This window comes from Schistocerca serialis, chromosome 7 (assembly GCF_023864345.2).
Source record: "Schistocerca serialis cubense isolate TAMUIC-IGC-003099 chromosome 7, iqSchSeri2.2, whole genome shotgun sequence".
NCBI lineage: Eukaryota > Metazoa > Arthropoda > Insecta > Orthoptera > Acrididae > Schistocerca > Schistocerca serialis.
Genome location: NC_064644.1, coordinates 101,727,125 through 101,749,532, shown reverse-complemented (window position 1 = coordinate 101,749,532; position 22,408 = coordinate 101,727,125). Strand labels below are relative to the sequence as shown.

The following is a 22,408-nucleotide window of genomic DNA, read 5'->3' as shown; positions in this document are numbered from 1 at the left end:
ACACTGAGGGCTGCGGGAGACGTGGAGCCGACGAGGCGACTTCAGCACCTCTCCTGACAATCCCTAGCGCCCGAATTCCGAAAGACGACCAGGGAGGTGCACTTTTGTTGCCCAATCTTAGACAGTCAAGGAGCATGCTGGAACGAATAGATGACTCCATTTCCATTATACACTGAAGAGCCAAAGAAACCGGTACGCCTGCCTAATATCGTGTACGCCCCCGTTAGCACGCAGAAGTGCCGCAACACGACGTGGCATGGACTCGACTAATGTCTGAAGAAGTGCTGGGGAAAACTGATACCATGAATCCTGCAGGGCTGTCCATAAATCCGTAAGAGTACGAGGGAGAGGAACTACACTCCTGGAAATTGAAATAAGAACACCGTGAATTCATTGTCCCAGGAAGGGGAAACTTTATTGACACATTCCTGGGGTCAGATACATCACATGATCACACTGACAGAACAACAGGCACATAGACACAGGCAACAGAGGATGCACAATGTCGGCACTAGTACAGTGTATATCCACCTTTCGCAGCAATGCAGGCTGCTATTCTCCCATGGAGACGATCGTAGAGATGCTGGATGTAGTCCTGTGGAACAGCTTGCCATGCCATTTCCACCTGGCGCCTCAGTTGGACCAGCGTTCGTGCTGGACGTGCAGACCGCGTGAGACGACGCTTCATCCAGTCCCAAACATGCTCAATGGGGGACAGATCCGGAGATCTTGCTGGCCAGGGTAGTTGACTTACACCTTCTAGAGCACGTTGGGTGGCACGGGATACATGCGGACGTGCATTGTCCTGTTGGAACAGCAAGTTCCCTTGCCGGTCTAGGAATGGTAGAACGATGGGTTCGATGACGGTTTGGATGTACCGTGCACTATTCAGTGTCCCCTCGACTATCACCAGTGGTGTACGGCCAGTGTAGGAGATCGCTCCCCACACCATGATGCCGGGTGTTGGCTCTGTGTGCCTCGGTCGTATGCAGTACTGATTGTGGCGCTCACCTGCACGGCGCCAAACACGCATACGACCATCATTGGCACCAAGGCAGAAGCGACTCTCATCGCTGAAGACGACACGTCTCCATTCGTCCCTCCATTCACGCCTGTCGCGACACCACTGGAGGCGGGCTGCACCATGTTGGGGCGTGAGCGGAAGACGGCCTAACGGTGTGCGGGACCGTAGCCCAGCTTCATGGAGACGGTTGCGAATGGTCCTCGCCGATACCCCAGGAGCAACAGTGTCCCTATTTTGCTGGGAAGTGGCGGTGCGGTCCCCTACGGCACTGCGTAGGATCCTACGGTCTTGGCGTACATCCGTGCGTCGCTGCGGTCCGGTCCCAGGTCGACGGGCACGTGCACCTTCCGCCGACCACTGGCGACAACATCGATGTACTGTGGAGACCTCACGCCCCACGTGTTGAGCAATTCGGCTGTACGTCCACCCGGCCTCCCGCATGCCCACTATACGCCCTCGCTCAGAGTCCGTCAACTGCACATACGGTTCACGTCCACGCTGTCGCGGCATGCTACCAGTGTTAAAGACTGCGATGGAGCTCCGTATGCCACGGCAAACTGGCTGACACTGACGGCGGCGGTGCACAAATGCTGCGCAGCTAGCGCCATTCGACGGCCAACACCGCGGTTCCTGGTGTGTCCGCTGTGCCGTGCGTGTGATCATTACTTGTACAGCCCTCTCGCAGTGTCCGGAGCAAGTATGGTGGGTCTGACACACCGGTGTCAATGTGTTCTTTTTTCCATTTCCAGGAGTGTATATTCTGAACAGCTCGTTGTGAGGCATCCCCGATATGCTCAACAGTGTTCATGTCTGGAGCTAGCGGAAGTGTTTAAACTCATAGTGTGTTCCTGGAGCGACTCTGTAGCAATTCTGGGCGTGTGGGGTGTCGCACTGTCCTGCTGGAATTGTCCAAGTCCGTCGGAATGCACAATGGACATGAACCGATGCAGATGATCAGACAGGTTGCTTACGTACGTGTCACCTGTCAGAATCGTATCTAGACGTATCATGGCTCCCATATCACTCCAAATGCTCACGCCCCACACCATTACAGACACTCAACCAGCTTGAACAGTCCTCTGCTAACAGCACGGTACATGGATTCATGAGGGTGTCCCCATACCCGTACGTATCCATCCGTTAGATACGATTTAAAACTACACTCGTCCGACCAGGTAACATGTTTGCAGTCATCAACAGTCCAATGCCGGCGTTGACGGGCCCAGGTGAGGCGTACGGCTTTGTGTCGTGCAGTTATCAAGGGTACACGAGTGGGCCTTCGGCACCGATAGCCCATATCGATTATGTTTCATTGAATGGTTCGCACCCTGACGCTATTTGAAGGCCCAGCATTGAAATCTGCAGCAATTTGCGGAAGGGCTGAAGTTCTGTCACGTTGAACGTTTCTCTTCAGTCGTCGTTCGTCCCGTTGTGCAGGATCTTTTTCCGGCCGCAGCGACGTCGGAGATCCGATGTTTTACCCGATTCCTGTTATTCACGGTACGCTTCTGGAATGGACGTACGGGAAAATTCCCATTTCATCGCTGTCTCGCCGATGCTGTGTCCCACCGCTCGTGCGCCGACTATAACACTACGATCAAACTAACTTAAATCTTGGTAGCCTGCCATTGTAGCAGCAGTAACCGCTGTAACAACTGCGCCAGACACTTGTCTTCTATAGGTGTTGCCGACTGCAGCGCCGTATTCTACCTGTTTAGATATGTCCGTATTTGAATAAGCATGCCTATACCAGTTTCTTTGGCGCTTCAGTGTATCATCATCACCGCCATTACCAACATTAATATCACCATCGTCGTCATAGTCACAAAAAGTGTCATCATCCATTCACAGCACTGGGTATTTTCTTCCTTCTGCGACTGCATAAACTGTTCAATCCATTGCCGATGTAAAGAGTGGCAACGGACCCATTTTCAGAGCTGTTTTTTACTCGGCACTCTTGTGCATGCCCACAGACCTGCTCCAGGTATCAAGTCATGGAGATGTTTCAAACACGCATTTCTACTTGATGTGTGGCCGTCGTGCCAAGCGGCGGTTCCCTCAGGAGTTCCAGGTCCCAACCCAGTGCGAAAGACTAACTTCTTTGATTTTAATGATGCTGCTGAAACATTGTTGTCAATGCTGGCGTGTAATATCTCCAAATGCTGTATGATGACAGTGTCTCATACTCAAATCTCAAATAGCTGTTGCTCAAATAGCTATTGTCTCAAATAGCTATTGAAATTCTAACTCCGAAACATAAGAATGGAAAATGGCAATGTGATCAAAAGAGGAAAGTCCATGATAGATGTATGCCATGAAGTACTTCGTCTTAAAGATCAGCCATGTTTATCAGTTGCAAAACAGAAGATTTCTTCGCCAACAGCACGGCAAGTTTATGTTAAACTTTACATCGTTTGAACCCAGGAATGGGATTGTGTAAGAAACAGAAGTCAGTACCTAGAGATTTTTACTTATGAATTTAATTTTGTTAATCTCTTGTAAACAAAATCTAAAATAAATGAGAAATTGCTTTTTGGCTATAGTTTTACTATTTGAAATATTACTAATGTACTTCTGTATTTGCCTTATCACAAATGAGGACGTTGCACGCAGAGGCGAACATGTCCACAATTTTAAAAAAAAAAGTCCCATGACACAAGCCTGTCAAAATACATGGTTCGCAGCAAACATGAACCTGTCCACATATAAATTTCGTGCGTAGAGGAACTAGTCCATTGCGGCCAATAGCAGACGCTGATCCAGTCACGTGATTTCCATTCTATTTATGGCCAGACGTTACCGCGCAAAGCAGCTGTTAGCATCAGTTTGTGCTTCTGCCCTCCGTCCTGATAATATTGCATAGTACTAATATTAATAATTATTATTACGAGGACACAGTTACTTACCTGGTGACAGCATTTTCGGTAGATTAGAGCTTCTACGAAAAAGACCAACAATTCCAAAAAAGAGGAATATAATGAGGTCTATCATTGAGTGGATGAAATAAGATACATTGGTGAAGATTGAAGAGTTCCAGACAGGAGATTTCTATGTAAAGATCTACGAAATTTAGATCATATAAGGGAAGGGAAACGAATTTTCATATACGAATACGAAGATACGGGAAACACTCATATTGATAAGGTCCCAACTGTATTCTACAGGTCACGGCAGGATATACAAGAGCAGAAGTCGCTTTAGAAACGCGAATGGACCATTAGAAAATATTTTCTTAACCACGAGCCGATGAACTTCTCAGCCATCCAATCTCGGATGACAAGAAGAAAGATGTTGATAGTTTGCTGTACGCTATTTTCAGAGAGGACTGGCAAAATCAATAGGACTTAAGTTGGTGTACATCCATCAATGACGATCTACCCATTTTCTTCAACAAAGAGGTGGAGGAAATTGCTCGTGTTTGTTTAGACGATGCATCTGGTTTATATGTTTCAGCGTAACAGTTACGTCAAAGAACCGTTCTGATAATAGGTAATGCCATTTTACCTCTTTGTTTTCTGTTATGGTGATATGAAATATTTTAAATAATTAGGAAGTAACAATAAACTCCGATTTTACGATGAAACTCTGAATATCAATGTTACATTAAACAGTTAACAATTTTTCCTTGGTTATGTACTAAATTGTTGCAAACACCTAATCTGATAAAGTATAGCAAGCATTATATAATAATATGTAAGTTATTTTGAAAAAACAACATATCATTCGAAACCGAACATGTGCAAATGGTTCACGCAAATGAGAATACGTCCACATTTAAATGTAGCTTTTAAAGGAATATTTTCATTGTAGAGTTGATTTACAGACATAAACTGACTTTTAGCACAAACGTAAAGACGTTTGCTTTGCAACATGTTATTTTCGCTCATAAGTATGCCTGTAAGAAGTTTTGTGTTAATTGTGAAAAACTGCATTTAGTGGACATATTCGTGTTTTGCATGTTACTTCCTCAAAAAAAAGTAGTTATTCTGCATTAATGACACTTGAAACAAAAATTTTGTTGCTGGCACTTAGAACAAGTCAGTCTTCTGGTATGATAGTTAGAACGTTCTTAATAACTTATTTTCTGTCTATCTTTGGTTTTAAAATTGTGAAATGTAGTCATCCAAATACTGTTCTGTTTTATTACTGACTGAATTTTTTACTGTCATTACATTAGTTTTCGTTTTCGGACCGACGACTCGAACCTCTGTGTCTAAGCCATTTGTCCGCAATACCCCTCGTTCCAAGTGTCTTATTCCAACAATGTACGAAGGAGCACTTCTGTATGTTGGGGATGGAGGAGAGAAGCGAAGAAGGCGGGTCGTAAGCCGCCCTGGGGTAGCACAATCGGTGCGATCATTTTTGCGAAAAGCACAGGTTCTGGGTTCGACTCCGATTCCGTGTCCAATACACAGTTTTAATGTGCTGTGAAGTATCAAGTTTACACCTGACTTGCCCAACTTGTTCAACAACAACAAAAATATTTCATTCATAGAAACTATATCTCTCCACAAAGCAGATCAATATTGTTCTTGCACCGTCACTGGATGTGGATGACCAAAACGGAGCATCTCACGGTTGCGCGGAAACTGCGGCGATTGACACTCAGACGTGATGGCGCAGTTTAGTCTGCACAAGGAGACCTCGGGGAGAGGAGTGACCGGCTGGCACGGCCTTGCCCCTGGAAAGCGGCAGTGCGCCCGTCCCAGGGGTCAGCGACCTTAGGAGCCGCTCACTGGAGGAGTCGGCGACGGGCGGTTGGACCACACACCGGTACCTCTCCTCCCCTCCCCCCCCCCTCTCTCTCTCTCTCTCTCTCTCTCTCTCTCTCTCTCTCTCTCTCTCTCTCTCCATCGCATACCGTGTGTAAGCTGGCCTAAGCCGCTTCGGAGTTGAAGAAACGCACAAGGCACGAAAATTTGCGTTATATTGATTCATTTTCGGTGGATGCACCTTCCAAGTCTCAAAGAGACATTTAGGCCGTTATTAATATTCTCAATGTTTCCCGTCCTCACTGACAATTTCTTTGGATTTTTTAAAAGAATTGTCCTTACGCTATAAGATGAACTGTAGTGCTTGTCCCAAATTCTGCAGATCTTTTGATACCCGCATTAGAGAACATTGTAACGTAGACAATAATAATACAGCTATTTGTACTCATTTTAAAAAAGAGATGCAGACAAAGCAGGAACCGAAGATCATCTTCGTATCTGTCAATATATTCCTAAAAGATGCCGTTTGGATATACTTGAGAAGTCTGAAATTTTTACTAATTAAAAGAAAAAATGCGCGCAACGGTGGTTAAATGAACAAAGCGATTCCTTAAGAAAGCCATCTTCGAAGTATTTGCTGACCTGTTGTGATATGTCTTCTCCCAGTAGTTTTGTTCTTTAGTTTTTTCGGATTCCTTTTTCTGCCGGCTCGCACTTGTCGCATAGTAACCTGATTTATCAATTTTTTTTATTCCGGCTTTTTAGCGCACACTTTCGAATCCCAACTATTAGAGTGGATCGCATCTACAGGCGGGCGTCATCCGTCCTGGATCTAGTGCACGTCTAGCTTATCGACACCACCAGTTAAGTAATCTTTACGAGTTATCACTTTGAAAAAGCTATCCCTCACAGTCATTTAATATTTTCAACAATTTAAATCGTGTATTTTGCCGCTTAATAGGTAACCACTTTATCCTCCTCAATTCTGAGCTTAGATTTTGTGAATTAAAAGTTTATATTAGTCGCCAATGTGTTGTTCTGGGGCAAAAGACTAAAACACTCAATTTAAAAAACTGGTGTGATTCATCAAAATGTTAGGGCAGGCTACATCACGGCTCATACACGTTTTAATCCTAGTAATGACATGTTTTGAGAGGTTCCTTTAATTGATTTTACTTATAAACTATCAGGTGAATTACATAAATATAAAAAAACACTCCGTCTACAGACCACAAGTGGCCCATCGGGACCATCCGAGCGCCGTGTCATCCTCCGAGGAGGATGCGGATAGGAGGGCTTGGGGTCAGCACACCGCTCTCCCGGTTGTTATGATGGGATTCTTGACCGAAGCCGCTACTATTCGGTCGAGTAGCTCCTCAACTGGCATCGCGAGGCTGAGTGCACCCCGAAAAATGGCAACAGCCCATGGCGGCTGGATGGTCACTCATCCAAGTGCTGACCACGCCCGACAGCGCTTATCTTCGGTGATCTCACGAGAACTGGTGTATCCACTGCGGCAAGGCCGTTGCTGAATTACATAAATATATTTATGTAAATTCTACAAATTGTTAGTTTATTATAATATTTGAAAATACAATTAGAAAATTTTTGTAGGAGGCGACTTCAGATTGTAAGCTACACGTAATTATGGTAGCCCAGGTGTTTTATTGGCTTTGAAACACCACGTTTGTAAATGCATAGGAGACGAATAATAAATAACGGACCAATTACTGTTTCCATCTGCTGGTTACTGTGTTTCTTGCAGACCTTGCGCGCGCACACACACACACACACACAAACACACACACACACAGCCTTTGTTCTATTGCTTTTATGTCTGTGTGTAACAAATTACAGGTTTGTCTGGTTCTTGCGCCTGCACTTTTTCATACTTATTCCAGATCAAGAAGGCGTGGCTATCCTTGGCAAGTGCTTGAAGTAAAACTATTTGCTTCAGATTTACTTCAAGCACTTGCTATTTGCTTCAGATGTTCTTAAACCAAGTGCAAGACCTTAAATAAGTCGTTTCCTATCGCCATTATCAAATTCAAAGAAATTCAGGAGTGTATGAAGAGGTACTGAGAACGCTTCTTGTGCCGTATTATTCACAGATGGAACAGGAGGGAAGCAAATGACTCCGGTACGCCACAAACCCATGGCTGCACTCCTTTCGAGCGCTTGCGGAGTGCAGATTGGATTCCCCATTCCCCACTTGGCCGCTAACGTCGATTTCGGAGCCACTTGTCCCTCAGGTTCCTCATGACTGATGCAGTTCATAGCTTCCCCTACGAAAATGGTTATGGTAGAGCTACGTGTGGCATTGTACACAGACGGTGCACTATCATGATTGCAACCTAGTCTTAATAATGGTATACTGTGCGAATTTCCGCTCACTGTCCTACATGTAAGATGTATCTGAAAGACACCAAATGCACACAAAAAATTAGAAAACCTATTCAACATAATGTCGAAAATCATAGAATGTTGTCCTATAAAAAATCAGAGTAATAAATCTTTCTATGGGTTATCCAATAGACCAATTTGCCACGAAAACAAAGGTCCTGGATTCGAGTCTCGGTCCAGCACACTGTTTTAATTTACCAGGAAGTTTCGTATCAGCGCACACTCCGCTGCAGAGAGAAAAGTATTTTCTGAAAACATTCCCCAGGCCGTGGCTAAGCTACGTCTCCGTAAATCATTTCTTCCTGGAGTGATAGTCCCGTAAGCTACGCAGGAGAGCTTCTGTGAAGTTTCGAAGGTAGGATATGAGACACAGGCGGGAGTCAAGATACGAGGACGGGTCGTGAGCCGTGCTTTGAGTAACTCAGTTGGAACAAAATTTTCCTTCAAAAGGCAAACGAATCGAGTCCCAGTCCCACACAGAGTTTCAAGCTGCCAGAAAGTTTCATATTTATACTTGCTGCAACAAACCTCCTTCCTTCCGCACAAACCTCTTCTGCTCTTCTCGGTAGTTGCGCTGGCTCCAAAACTAGGAGAAAGATGTATATTCTACTCATAGTCTAAGGCAGTATGTGATCGACACCAGAAGTAGATTTAAAACACGTTAGTTACAATCTTGGCGTAAGGCATTCACTGATATGGCCTGTTGGGGTCTCACATATAGTTCAAATTAAAAGAAAGCAGCGTGTTATCTACTACACTAGTTCATAGATTGTTAAATTGTTCTAGTGGAGGGACCACACACCAGATTCCAGCGGTTCAAAGCGATTCACATGTGGCAAAAACTTAACGTGTCAGCTCACCGTATCACTATCCTGATATATATTTAACCGGCCGGTGTGGCCGTGCGGCTCTAGGCGCTTCAGTCTGGAACCGCGTGCCCGCTACGGTCATAGGTTCGAATCCTGCCTCGGGCATGGATGCGTGTAATGTCCTTAGCTTAGTTATGTTTAAGTAGTTCTAAGTTCTAGGGGACTGATGACCACAGATGTTAAGTCCCATAGTGCTCAGAGCCATTGATATACAGGGTGTTACAAAAAGGTACGGAAAACTTTCAGGAAACATTCCTCACACACAAAGAAAGAAAATATGTTATGTGGACATGTGTCCGGAAACGCTTACTTTCCATGTTAGAGCTCATTTTATTACTTCTCTTCAAGTCACATTAATCATGGAGTGGAAACACACAGCAACAGAACGTACCAGCGTGACTTCAAACACTTTGTTACAGGAAATGTTGAAAATGTCCTCCGTTAGCGAGGATACATGCATCCACCCTCCGTCGCATGGAATCCCTGATGCGCTGATGCAGCCCTGGAGAATGGCGTATTGTATCACAGCCGTCCACAATACGAGCACGAAGAGTCTCTACATTTGGTACCGGGGTTGCGTAGACAAGAGCTTTCAAATGCCCCCATAAATGAAAGTCAAGAGGCTTGAGGTCAGGAGAGCGTGGAGGCCATGGAATTGGTCCGCCTCTACCAATCCATCGGTCACCGAATTTGTTGTTGAGAAGCGTTGTTGTACAGCAGCAACTTCTCTGACGCTGACATTAGGGTTATCGTCAACTGCACGAAGAATTGCCTCGTCCATTGCAGGTGTCCTCGTCGTTCTAGGTCTTCCCCAGTTGCGAGTCATAGGCTGGAATGTTCCGTGCTCCCTAAGACGACGATCAATTTCTTCGAACGTCTTCCTGTCGGGACACCTTCGTTCTGGAAATCTGTCTCAATACAAACGTACCGCGCCACGGCTATTGTCCCGTGCTAATCCATACATCAAATGGGCATCTGCCAACTCCGCATTTGTAAACATTGCACTGACTGCAAAACCACGTTCGTGATGAACACTAACCTGTTGATGCTACGTACTGATGTGCTTGATGCTAGTACTGTAGAGCAATGAGTCGCATGTCAACACAAGCACCGAAGTCAACATTACCTTCCTTCAATTGAGCCAACTGGTGGTGAATCGAGGAAGTACAGTACATACTGACGACACTAAAATGAGCTCTAACATGGAAATTAAGCGTTTCCGGACACATGTTCACATAACATCTTTTCTTTATTTGTGTGTGAGGAATGTTTCCTTAAAGTTTGGCCGTACCTTTTTGTAACACCCTGTATATTTAAGGAACTCGAAACAAGGCAGTGTGCAAAAATTATCAGGAAGTCCAAACAATAATATCTTGTTAACCATTCACCGTTAACCATTGTGTTCGTAATTACTGTCACAGAAGTCAGGAAATAAACCCACGAGAAAAGAAAACGAACTGTCGCAATATATGCGAATATCTCACAAGAGACATAGGTATTGCTCACTTTACTCTCAGCCGCAGACTGCCTGACGTCAGATGTGCTATATACATGCTTTCTAATTAGTGAGTTAATTAACAAGTGCTGCGCATCAAAGGAAACATAAAAAATATATCAACAAAATTATAATGCCAAGGTTCAGAATCCAACAGTAATTTTGACATAATCTGTAACTGAAGTTAGCAATGGTTTAAAGTTGTAATGTTAATTAATTTGGAAGATAATTAGTTTCAAACAGTTCTAGACACCTTGCGGAAAAGCTGGAGATATATACTTCCAAAGTATAGGTGTTAATACGCCGAAATATGTCACCTACCGCTCACTAACTATACAACGTCGAATTGCATTCAATTAACAATATTTCACAATTAACGAAGTTTCTGAGTTAGCTAATTAGATCACTGCAACTACATTAGCAAGTAATATGTAGTGAGCAATGGAATTCAATGGAACTAAGCTTATTTATGAATCTCATATTACTGTGCACTGACTGGATACCAGGTACACTATAATGTTGCCATTATCATAGTTTATAAAAAAAATGTAGAAAATCAAGGGAGGCCGAAAAACATAGCAGATGAGATTGGATACTCAAATTGCTTCGTCTAAGTGCACGTACGTACATCTGCGTTTCGCGGATGGACGTCTATCTCTACAGGACACAGCAATCTCTCTCATGCTTCTACTACGGTGACGTTGTATTTAGTAGGTTGGTGTATTGTCCAGTAGGCATGTTACAATAACTTAATTGTGAGTAACCAGACTGTTACTCCAAAGGTCAAGTGTTCGATCCACATCTCGCTCAGAGATTTTTTCCTGTGACTCATGACTTGTTTCACCTCTGTGTATGATTTGTTACCGGCCGAAGTGGCCGAGCGGTTCTAGGCGCTTCAGTCTGGAACCGCGCGACCGCTACGGTCGCAGGTTCGAATCCTGCGTCGGGCATGGATGTGTGTGATGTCCTTAGGTTAGTTAGGTTTAAGTAGTTCTAAGTTCTAGAGGACTCATGACCTCAGATGTTAAGTCCTATAGTGCTCAGAGCCATTTGAACCATTTTTTATGATTTGTTACTGTGAAAATATTGAGTTTTACCGTGGTTCAAAGTCCACGTTAAACTACAGGGTGAACAGTAATAAAACTGACAAACCGCAGGGACGGATTACTGACTGGGAATGGAGGGAACGCCGGCTGTGGTGGCCGAGCGGTTCTAGGCGCTCCAGTCCGGAACCGCGCTGCTGCTACGGTCGCAGGTTCGAATCCTGCCTCGGTCATGGTTGTTTGTGATGTCCTTAGGTTTAAGTAGTTCTAAGTCTAGGGGACTGATGACCTCAGAAGTTGAGTCCCATAGTGCTCAAAGCCATTTGAACCATTTGAATGGAGGGAAAGGGGTCCTTTGAACATGTGTCCGGATATGCATGGTTGCCTCGGTAGGAGGCGCTGACGAATGAAAGTTCCTCTGAGAACGAACCAAGTGTTCCTTGTGTGTTGCAGGCTGTGTGATTGACGTAGCTTACTGTAAACAGTAGAATGGTCCGATATTCATGTCGAGAATAAGCCGAAATGGTGTTTGTGAAAGGTCAAGTAGATGGAAACGGTCGAGAGTCAGTACGGCTATACTAAAACAAGTATCCTCACAGACGCCAACCACCTCGCACAACATTTCAAGCCCTTTCTGGACGTTTGGGTGATCACGGGTCCTTTCAGACGAACATGCAGGGAGGCCGAGGACTGTGAGTACACCAGATTTGGAGGACCAGGATCTACAGGATATTGAGATAAATCCTAGTGCAAGCTCCAGGCAAGTGGCCCACCAGCATGGTCTCAGCCAAAGTACTATTACGTGTATCCTGCTTGACAACCGTTACTATCCCTACCACCTGCAACGAGCACAAGTATTATCAACAGCGGATTTCCCTCTATGGGAAGTATTTTGTCGAAGGTGTTTGTACCAGACCATGACAATTTTGGGATTTGTGTCATCAGTCCTCTTTACCGACGAAGCAGCCTTAACTAGAACTGACATCATTAATCTGCACAATAGTCATCTGTGGGCTATACAAATAATCCTCGGAGGATGGTTGAGGTATCTCATCAGGATCAGTTCAGGATCAATGTGTGTGGGCCACATACACATGTGGCGACCACATATTTGGACTGGTTATTATTCCATAACGTCTTGACGGAGGAACGTACCTGGACTGCCTGTGGAATACGTCGCTTGGGCTGCTAGAGAATGTGCCTTTGGCAATACGACAGGTTATGTGACACCAGCCTGCTACCGCCTTACTTTTCGCCGACAGCTCAACAGCATCTTCCCTGAACGTCGTATAGGACGAGGAGGCCCTGTAGCAAGGCCTGCTAGATCATCTGACTTAAACCCCATGGATTTTTACTTCTGGGGGCATCTGAAAAATGTTGCATATGCTGAACCAGTTCCTGATGTGCAGAACCTTCAACAGCGCCGCGCGGAGTGGCCGCGCGGTTTGAGGCGTCATATCACGGATTGCGCGGCCACTCCCGCCGGAGGTTCGAGTCCTCCCTCGGGCATGGATGTGTGTGTTGTTCTTAGCGTAAGTTAGTTTAAGTAGTGTGTAAGTCTAGGGACCGATGACCTAAGCAGTTTGGTCCCTTAGGAATTCGCACACATTTGAACATTTTCGAACCCTTCAACAGCATGTGCACGACCCCTGTGGCGCTATTCGGAAAGAGGCCGGAACGTGCGAAAGGGTGCGGCAATCCAAGATGCGGCGTGTGAATGTGTGCATTGCGTCCCATTGAAGCCACTTTGAACATCTGTTGTAACGTGGATTCGTGCACGCTGATCGTCCATTTTCGGACACATGTTGATAGGAGCTTTTTTTCTTCATTTGCAGTTGGAATCCCTCCCTGCAGTTTGTCAGTGTTATTAATGTTCAGCCTGCATTGGTCCCGCTATAACTGGTTGAGTAGGACAGTTACAACCTCAGAGCACAGCAACGGCTTGCCACGTCAATCGGACTATGTTTGGTAAAGCACTGTAGTACTCAAAATAGTCTTCCGGTTGTTGACAGTTATAGCTCTTACCGCATTGTTTTCGTCTTGGTTATGTTGCTGGACACCTGAAGGAGGGATTGCAAAATCCCAATGTTGATAGTGGGATACGCAAATCGTGAATAAAAGGCGGGTGAGTGAAAACGTGCACAGTGTAACAGGAAATAGCTGAAATACTCAGCTGACCAAACTGTGTGGTAGAGTCTACAAAGCTAGACTCAATAGTTTTTAGGCGAACTGAGAGAGAACGAATGACGTCTGCATCTGAGCACCCTGAAAGTGATAACATCGAGCGACGTCGACTTTGGAATGTGATTAATTTCTCGCAGTGTTGGCACGCGTACCGAGACATCCGGGAGATGTAGTCGGCCTTCGGCTGAATTAATGTCGTAGGCGGATCTCACTTCGCAACGTGCGCTTCTCCCGGAGCGTTAGGAAACACGTTTCCTGGAGTCCTGGGAAATGCCAGGCTGTCCGCAGGAGAGGACAGGTGAAGTTTGACAAGCTGTTTCCGACCGGCAACCTGTACAGTGTACAGTGCTGCCCTGTCCAGGGTTGCGTTCTCGCTTGTGAACCCACAAGATGCCCCCCACAGAATGACTCTCCGATTTTCACCATACCTGTGTGTACCAGCCTGGTCATCGATGACCTAATGTTAAAAAATTGAAAAAAAATCACCTTTGAAGATTAGAAGATGTCCAAGCACTATTAAATAATAAAGCTTTTGTAGATTATTAACGAATTCGCCGATTGTTCAGCACATGTTGTAATCGTATGGTAATCATACTGTCGCTTGTTCGAATCCCGCGTTTAGCGTTCCTTTTCTTTCATTTTCTGTGAATTTCATAGTCATTAAAAATGAGAGTATTTACTGACAATTTTTTTTTTTTGTAAAGACAACATATTTTTACATTTAATTACTATTTGCATGAAAATGCAAGTATACCCAATAAATAATTATAATGTCGCACAAAATTGCGAAAATCATTTACAAAATCAAATACTATTTTATTTCTAAGGACTGAACAGTATTCTTCTTCTTCTTATTCTTGCGTTGAGGCCTGTTAGAGACCACATTCAAATTTCAGTTCTTTATCCTTTGTTGTTCTTTCTTTTTTCCAGTTATCTTGTATTGTTTGTTATGTTCCTTTTTCCTATCTTCTGACCACTTTGTGCCAGTTTCCTTTACACTCTTGCCTTGGAATTCTTCCAGTTTAAAACTTTTTCCCCTAAAAATGTATTTTAAAATACTACTTCTTCTCTTATCTTACTCCATACCAAGTCTTTCCCGACCGCTTGTTTTAGGTATTCTCAGTTATAACATCTTGTGTATCCTTTCCTCTAAAGTAGATTTTCTTGCTGTCTTTATTTCTCCAGTATCTGTTCCTAAATGTTTTGGACCACTTTTAATATTTGTCATCAATTTTGTTTTCTGTGTAGAGATTGTTATGCTTGCCATTTGGCTGTATATTCCAAAAGGTTGACTTGTATTGCTTCCTCAGTCATGCTTTCAGAACGTATGGCAAAATCATCGAAAAAGTTGGGCAGTTTATTATAACACCTTTGTTCTTTCTCCCTAGCACTAATGGTGATATTTTGGATTGTTTCAGCTTATCATTCCAAATTCTTACAATTTTATTCATGACTCAGTTGAAAAGAAGTGGATATAAACCGCCACCTTGCCTGACACCCTTATTTATTTTGAAACATTGAAATCTCTCACCCACACATTTTACGTTTGAAATTGTCTCGGTCAGAGTTTCACGAGTTATGTTTGCCAACTTAGTTTTAACCCCAAAATCACGAATTATTTTATCTAAGGTTCCCGTATCAACACAGTCAAAGGTTTTTTATATAAATAAATGTTGTAATTATGTCTTTGAAGTTTATTAATCTGCGACGAATTACGGATTTCAGGTCGAAAATGTGTTCTGAACGAGGTCTTCCGTTTCTGAACCTTGTTGTTCACCCCATTAATGTTTTCCCATTACAAAAAGGCATTTTATATGGCTGTATCAGATTTTAATTTATTTTCTTACAACCACTAATAAGGATAAAAAATACGTTGTTTTCATTAACAATTGTGGTTCAATAAATGAGGAATTAAAAATAAAGAAAGGAAAAGAGAAAAGGCACGCTACTAGTGAAATTCCAAAATAGCAACATTGTACTTACAAAACAATTGCGCTACAGGCTGAGCTTCCGACTAATTCGTTAATAATCAACAAATGTTTTTTAATTAACAAGTGCTCGAAAATCTAACCTTCAATGTTGATTTTTCGAGTTTTTGAGAGAACTGCGTCTTACTGTTTTAGAAAATCGATATCCGGGCAACGACACGTAAATACGTGGGGTAAATCGGAGAAGGCTACAACGAACAAAGCTGTGACCAAATGAAGGGCACCGTCGTTTTTTCTTGTGTATCTCTACCTGACTGATATGTTACATGACCTCTTTTCCGTTTGAAAATTACGAGTTGGCTCCAAGATCATGGCCTTGAAAATGGGCGCCATAGTGGTAATTCAGCCTCACAAGTTTTCCCCCTCTCCCATCTCATACAGTTTGGCTTTAAATTTCAGTTTAGCTACCTGTTTTTGTTATAGGAGGATGGACCATAGCCATGATCCATTATAGATACGGCCTCGTATTTCAGTTTATTATTCGTGTTTCGCTCTGCCCCTTAACACATGTCGTTAAACCAAACATCGCAGTAGAGTAATGTGGGATCATTCACAAGGGAAACTCCCCTCTCACGCCCCTCTGATTTAGTGGTAAGATGGCTCAGTGAATAGCCCGTCAAAAATTGAACGCAGATCAAGGATGAAAACAGAAGAAGGTGTACTGAACTGTGAAAAAAGAAAAAGTAGAAACAGCGAACAGTCCAGGCTCCAGATGTGCGACATCGAGGGAACTGCAAGAACCACCGTGTTGGACTGCAAAGCGGAAGATCCGTGTTCAAAGACCCCTCATGTGCCTTTTTTTTTATCACAAAATTATGGACTTTCTGTCCGGCCACTGATGTGCCTGTTCTCCTTTTGTAGTCTTGGAGTTGTCATACTACAAATTTGTTATAGAATATGAGTCATCTGGTAACAATATATTACCGTCGCTGCCTGGACCTCTCACAGAAATGAAAACAACAAATAAACGGGTGTGAACTATGTTACAACAAAGGATTCAAGAGTCAAATCCTCCAAAACGGAACTCAAGATTCATAACGTGTGGTACTTGTATAGAACAGATAGGAGGTACGTACGTCTGGTCTCATTTCTCACTGTTGCAAACCGGACGCCGCACCACGACACATACACAAATTTGAACATAGCGAACAGACACGTCAGTGACCGGACGGAAATTTCATAATTTTGTGAACAAAAAAATAAATAAATAAAAAAATCACGAGAGCGATTTGAACGCGGATCCCTCCTTCGCAGTCTAACACCGTGACCACGTAACAACGACCCAGCGGCTATTCAAATTCACTCGACGTTGCACATCTTGAGTGTGGACCGTTCACTGTTTCTATTTTGCTTCTTTTTTCACAGTTCAGTACACCTTCTTCCTGTTTTCATGCTTGATCTGTGTTCAGTTTTTGACGCGCAATCCACTGAGCCATCTTATCACTAAATCTGAGGGGAGTAAGAGGGGAGTTTACCTTTTGTCGGTAGAATGGCCATATAGAAATACGACAAGAAAATAAATCGTCGTTTTCTGTTGACTCAGCGTGTCATTTGAAACACGTGTGAGCAGTATTTGTTTGTACTGGCCATATATACATGTTGCAAAACGGAAAATTATCCTGACGAGTCTTAGAAAAGAAAGCTAGTGTATGGTCCAATACACGTATCAGCTACTGTACTCTTTCCACTTACAGTTAGTTCTCCAGCCCTAAGACCACATTTATTGAACATTATGCTTCGTGCAGTTTGTCACGAAGAGGAGCCACGAGTGCTATCTACGAAAGGGACGGTGGGTAACAGCGCTTTCACTTCCTGTGCGTGGCTTTACTAATCTAATCGCGGAGTACTCCTGTATTCCTCCAGTATACATTCTGCCGTTCCCCGCTCCACCACAACTTCACCGTGTACACTGTGCGTATGTGAATGGAGGCGGGGGAGGGGGGAGGGGGGAATGGGAGGAGATAATAGTGACGAAATGTGAGATATCGTCCCAGGTCGGTAGAGGTCTCTGTATCACATTCGCACTGTTTGCTAAGGATGGGTGGTATTAAGTATAACCGTTAAAACAACACTATTTCTCAGTCGTACCTATTGAGCAAATAATGCGTTCCATGTTTGACCCTACGTCATTTATAGTAGGGTAGGATTCACCAAAAGGGAATCGAGTTTTCACCGCTCATCACATGCTGTTCAAATTTTACTATTCAGACACAGATCAATACTATTCGTGCGTTGCCACTGGGACAGGTAGCCTCAGATTTTAGTCTCGGAACCTATTATGCACTTATAGCTGCCTGCATCTGCAAAGCAAAGTGAAGTATAGAAATTTATCATTTAATTTTATGTATATTAGCCCGTGATTGTCAATCGGAAGTAAGTTTCTATTTATTTATGGAAATATTTTTTCCGTAAGAGACGGAAGTAACAACTGTGCACCGTGCGATATTTTTGGTCAAACATTGTTTCAAAACGTCTGTGAGTATCCTGGGAAAATACCTGCAACGAAGGCACCCAACAGTAAGAGTTATCCATTCACAGCGTGCTACAGCAGTTTTGCAAACTGTGTCGCTGTTTCAATGTAATTCACGGCTTGCTTGGAACGTACTACATAATTAACTGGTTTCTGGGACCCATTGCCTGGTTGGCACTGTATCGTTGTAACCTGTTACTGCTTATCAGTAGCTTAGCGGCCCATCAGTACTGTTTATGACCCGGGGCGGGAGGTACGTAGAGCACAGTTCGTGAAATGTGGGAAGGGGAGAGACACAGTAAGGTGTTGCACCTACCGATACTTGTTCGACTTTAATCGATGATGTGACGTCATCATACGGGCACACACAAAATAAGACAGAAGACCACCAATAATTAATTTGCTTCACTATTTCTTTTTTGGGATGTATGTAGTGCTAACGGGTCTGTACCTTTCCAGAGATCTAGTTTCTCTTGTAAGGTGACAGTTTGGTTGGGTCTTGGCGATACAAGCGCAATTTCAATGCAAGCTTGAAGAATAAGTCTTCTGAGCTCCGTTAAATTCCACAGCTTCTTGCTACTGCCTTGCCCTTCAACATGCAGTGGTTCATGCAAGGTGGAGCAAGGCCACATACTGCAAACACTGTGTTGGAGTTTTTACACGAGCATTTCGACATGCGGATCATTTCACTCAGGTTTCCAGGTCGCTCCAATGACGGACAAAATTGGCCCCCCAATAGTCCAGACCTCAATCCATGTGACTTTTTTCTTTGGGGGTACCTAAAGAAAAAATTTTCCCGAAACGTCCACGTGATTTAATGGAGCTCAGAAGACTTATTCTTCAAGCTTGCAGTGAAATTACGGAAGACATGTGTCGTAGGGTAATCACTAACTTCAGCGTTCGTTTGAAGGAAGTTAGGAAACGAAATGGTGGACATATTGAGCATGTTCAAATGGTTCAAATGGCTCTGAGCACTATGGGACTTAACATCTGAGGTCATCAATCCCCTAGAACTTAGAACTTCTTAAACCTAACTAACCTAAGGACATCACACACATCCATGCCCGAGGCAGGATTCGAACCTGCGACCGTAGCAGTCGCGCGGTTCCGGACTGAAGCGTCTAGAACCGCTCGGCCACCACGGCCGGCTATTGAGCATGTGCTGAGTTAGAACAAATCTCCATGGACGGCTCTTCATTGTAGTATATGTTACTTTCAGATTGTATTGATAATAAAGTTTATATTCAAAAACAAAATGGTAACACAATTCGTGCGCCACCCTGTATGTTGATTAACCATCTAAACAACTCCACCACCTGCAAGTTGTTCAAAACATCATCACACTGTAGGCCTGTCCACCGAAAACACGGAGCCTGCGCTTTCACAATTGTTAACGGTAGCTGCTTATCGCGGGTCGTTATATCTGAGTGGACATACTTTCTCCTACTCACCGGCACGGCACCGCAAGTTGAGTCGTGACCAGAAACTCTGACAGTGACACAGACAAGTAGTTGTATAAACCCCCCCCCCCTTGCCGTTTCCACACACACATACGTACACATACACTGTCGCGCAGTGTAGCCGTGCGATCTCAGGCGCCTTGCCAAGGTTCGCGCGCCTCTCCCCGTCGGAGGTTCGAGTCCTCCCTCGGGCATGGGTGTGTGTGTTGTCCTTACTGTAAGTTAGTTTAAGTTAGATTAAGTTGTGTGTAAGCCTAGGGACCGATAACCTCAGCAGTTTGGTCCTATAGAACTTACAAAAAATTTCCAATTACACACATTCACTATTTTTCATTGTTACTGACGTGATCGTACGGCTTAACGCACAGTATGCTACTTACTTGACGAGAGGGGATAGCGGACCGCATTACCGACGGCAGGTTTGCTATTGGATAGGCCCGTAAGCCCCAGCGTTTCCTTTTTTTGACGTTTAAATTTCCACAAAAACAAACAGGGAATGAACAATAAATCAGCCAATAATTCTGCTAGCAGAATATGGAATCGGTCGGTTCGGGAGGGTAATACGGAACGCCGTGCTGGATCCCAACGGCGTCGTATCACTAGCAGTCGAGATGACAGGCATCTTATCCGCATGGCTGTAACGGATCGTGCAGCCACGTCTCGATCCCTGAGTCAACAGATGGGGACGTTTGCAAGACAACAACCATCTGCACGAACAGTTCGACGACGTTTGCAGCAGCACGGACTATCAGCTCGGAGACCGTGGCTGTGGTTACTCTTGACGCTGCATCACAGACAGGAGCGCCTGCGATGTTGTACTCGCCGGCTGGAGTGGCCGAGCGGTTCTAGGCGCTACAGTCCGGAACCGCGCGACTGCTACGGTCGCAGGTTCGTATCCTGCCTCGGGCATGGATGTGTGTGATGTCCTTAGGTTAGTTAGGTTTAAGTAGTTCTAAGTTCCAGGGGACTGATCACCTCAGCAGTTAAGTGCCATAGTGCTCAGAGCCATTTGAACCATTTTTTGAAGGGTAGAGCCACGGGTCGTAACACATCTGAAATGTAACGTCCACTGTTCAAAGTGCCGTCAATGCGAACAAGAGGTGACCGAGACGTGTAACCAATGGAACCCAATACCATCACGCAGGGTGATACGCCAGTATGGCGCTGACGAATAGAAGCTTCCAATGTGCGTTCACTGCTATGTCGCCAAACACGGATGCGACCATCATGATGCTTAAACAGAACCTGGATTCATCCGAAAAAATGACGTTTTGCCATTTGTACACCCAGGTTTGTCGTTGAGTACACCATCATAATGGTTCAAATGACTCTGAGCACTATGGAACTTAACAGCTGAGGTCAACAGTGCCCTAGAACTTAGAACTACTTAAAGCTAACTAAATTAAGGACATCACACACATCCATGCCCGAGGCAGGATTGGAACCTGCGACCGTATCGGTCGCGCAGCTCGAGACTGTAGCGCCTAGAACCGCTCGGCCACTCCAGCCGGCGAGTACACCATCGCAGGCGCTCCTGTCTGTGATGCAGCGTCAAGAGTAACCACAGCCACGGTCTCCGAGCTGATAGTTCGTGCTGCTGCAAACGTCGTCGAACTGTTCGTGCAGATGGTTGTTGTCTTGCAAACGTCCCCATCTGTTGACTCAGGGATCGAGACGTGGCTGCACGATCCGTTACAGCCATGCGGATAAGATGCCTGTCATCTCGACTGCTAGTGATACGACGCCGTTGGGATCCAGCACGGCGTTCCGTATTACCCTCCCGAACCGACCGATTCCATATTCTGCTAGCAGTCATTGGGTCTCGACCAACGCGAGCAGCAGTGTCGCGATACGATAAACCGCAATCGCGATAGGCCACAATCCGGCCTTTATCAAAGTCGGAAACGTGATGGTACGCATTTCTCCTCCTTACACGAGGCATCACAACAATGTTTCACCAGGCAACGCCGGTCAACTGCTGTTGGTGTATGGGAAATCGGTTGGAAACTTTTCTCACGTCAGGACGTTGTAGGTGTCGCCACCGGCGCCAACGTTGTGTGAGTGCTCTGAAAAGCTAATCATTTGCATATCACAGCATCTTCTTCCTGTCGGTTAAATTTCGCGTCTGTAGCACGTCATCTTGGTGGTGTAGCGGTTTTAGTGGCCAGTAGTGTACATTAGCACCCGCCGCAGCTGTTCCCCTGCTCGCGACGTGAGCCGGCGGCCGCGTGTTGCAGGGCATGGACGTGTTCCGGGACGCGGACGACCCGGACTGGGGCTGCGGGCTGCTGGACGCCCGGCCGCACGTCGTGCTGTACGACCGCCTCATGACGGACGCCGCGCTCGGCGCCGCGGGCGCGCCCATCAAGAGCGAGCACTCCTACAGCCTCGCCTCCGACGGCGACCACGACCACGACCACGACGCCGCGGACGCCGACTCGCCGCCGGACTCGCCGCTCAGCCTCGACCGCGTCATGGACGGTGAGTGCCGCCGGCGGCGCCGCCGCCGCTTGTAACCTCCCCCTCACTTATCGACCTTAATGACAGTGAAAAATTAAACCGCGTACACCTAGTGGAAATTTGGGAAAAGCAATCGTCACCGAAGTTAACCTGTCGGTAAAGTGGGAGTAAAGGGTTACATCCAAATGAAAGGAAAAATGCAAATGAAATTGGTGGAAATTAATTTTGAAAAGGGGTAAAGTTAATAAAGAAAATAAATGTCCGGTCGTTACGTTAACAATTAATTGGCGTTAATTAGAT

The 22,408-nt window shown here is 44.9% G+C and overlaps 1 protein-coding gene across 1 annotated transcript in view; it reads left to right on the top strand.

The window, feature by feature from the left end:
* LOC126412335 (cyclic AMP response element-binding protein A-like) overlaps positions 1-22,408 on the top strand; it is a 690,109-nt gene that overhangs the window by 562,631 nt on the left and 105,070 nt on the right. Inside the window, exon 2 of the mRNA XM_050081877.1 lies at positions 21,886-22,129. Within this exon, the coding sequence (XP_049937834.1) occupies positions 21,886-22,129 (244 nt within the window). The remainder of the gene's footprint in view (positions 1-21,885; positions 22,130-22,408) is intronic.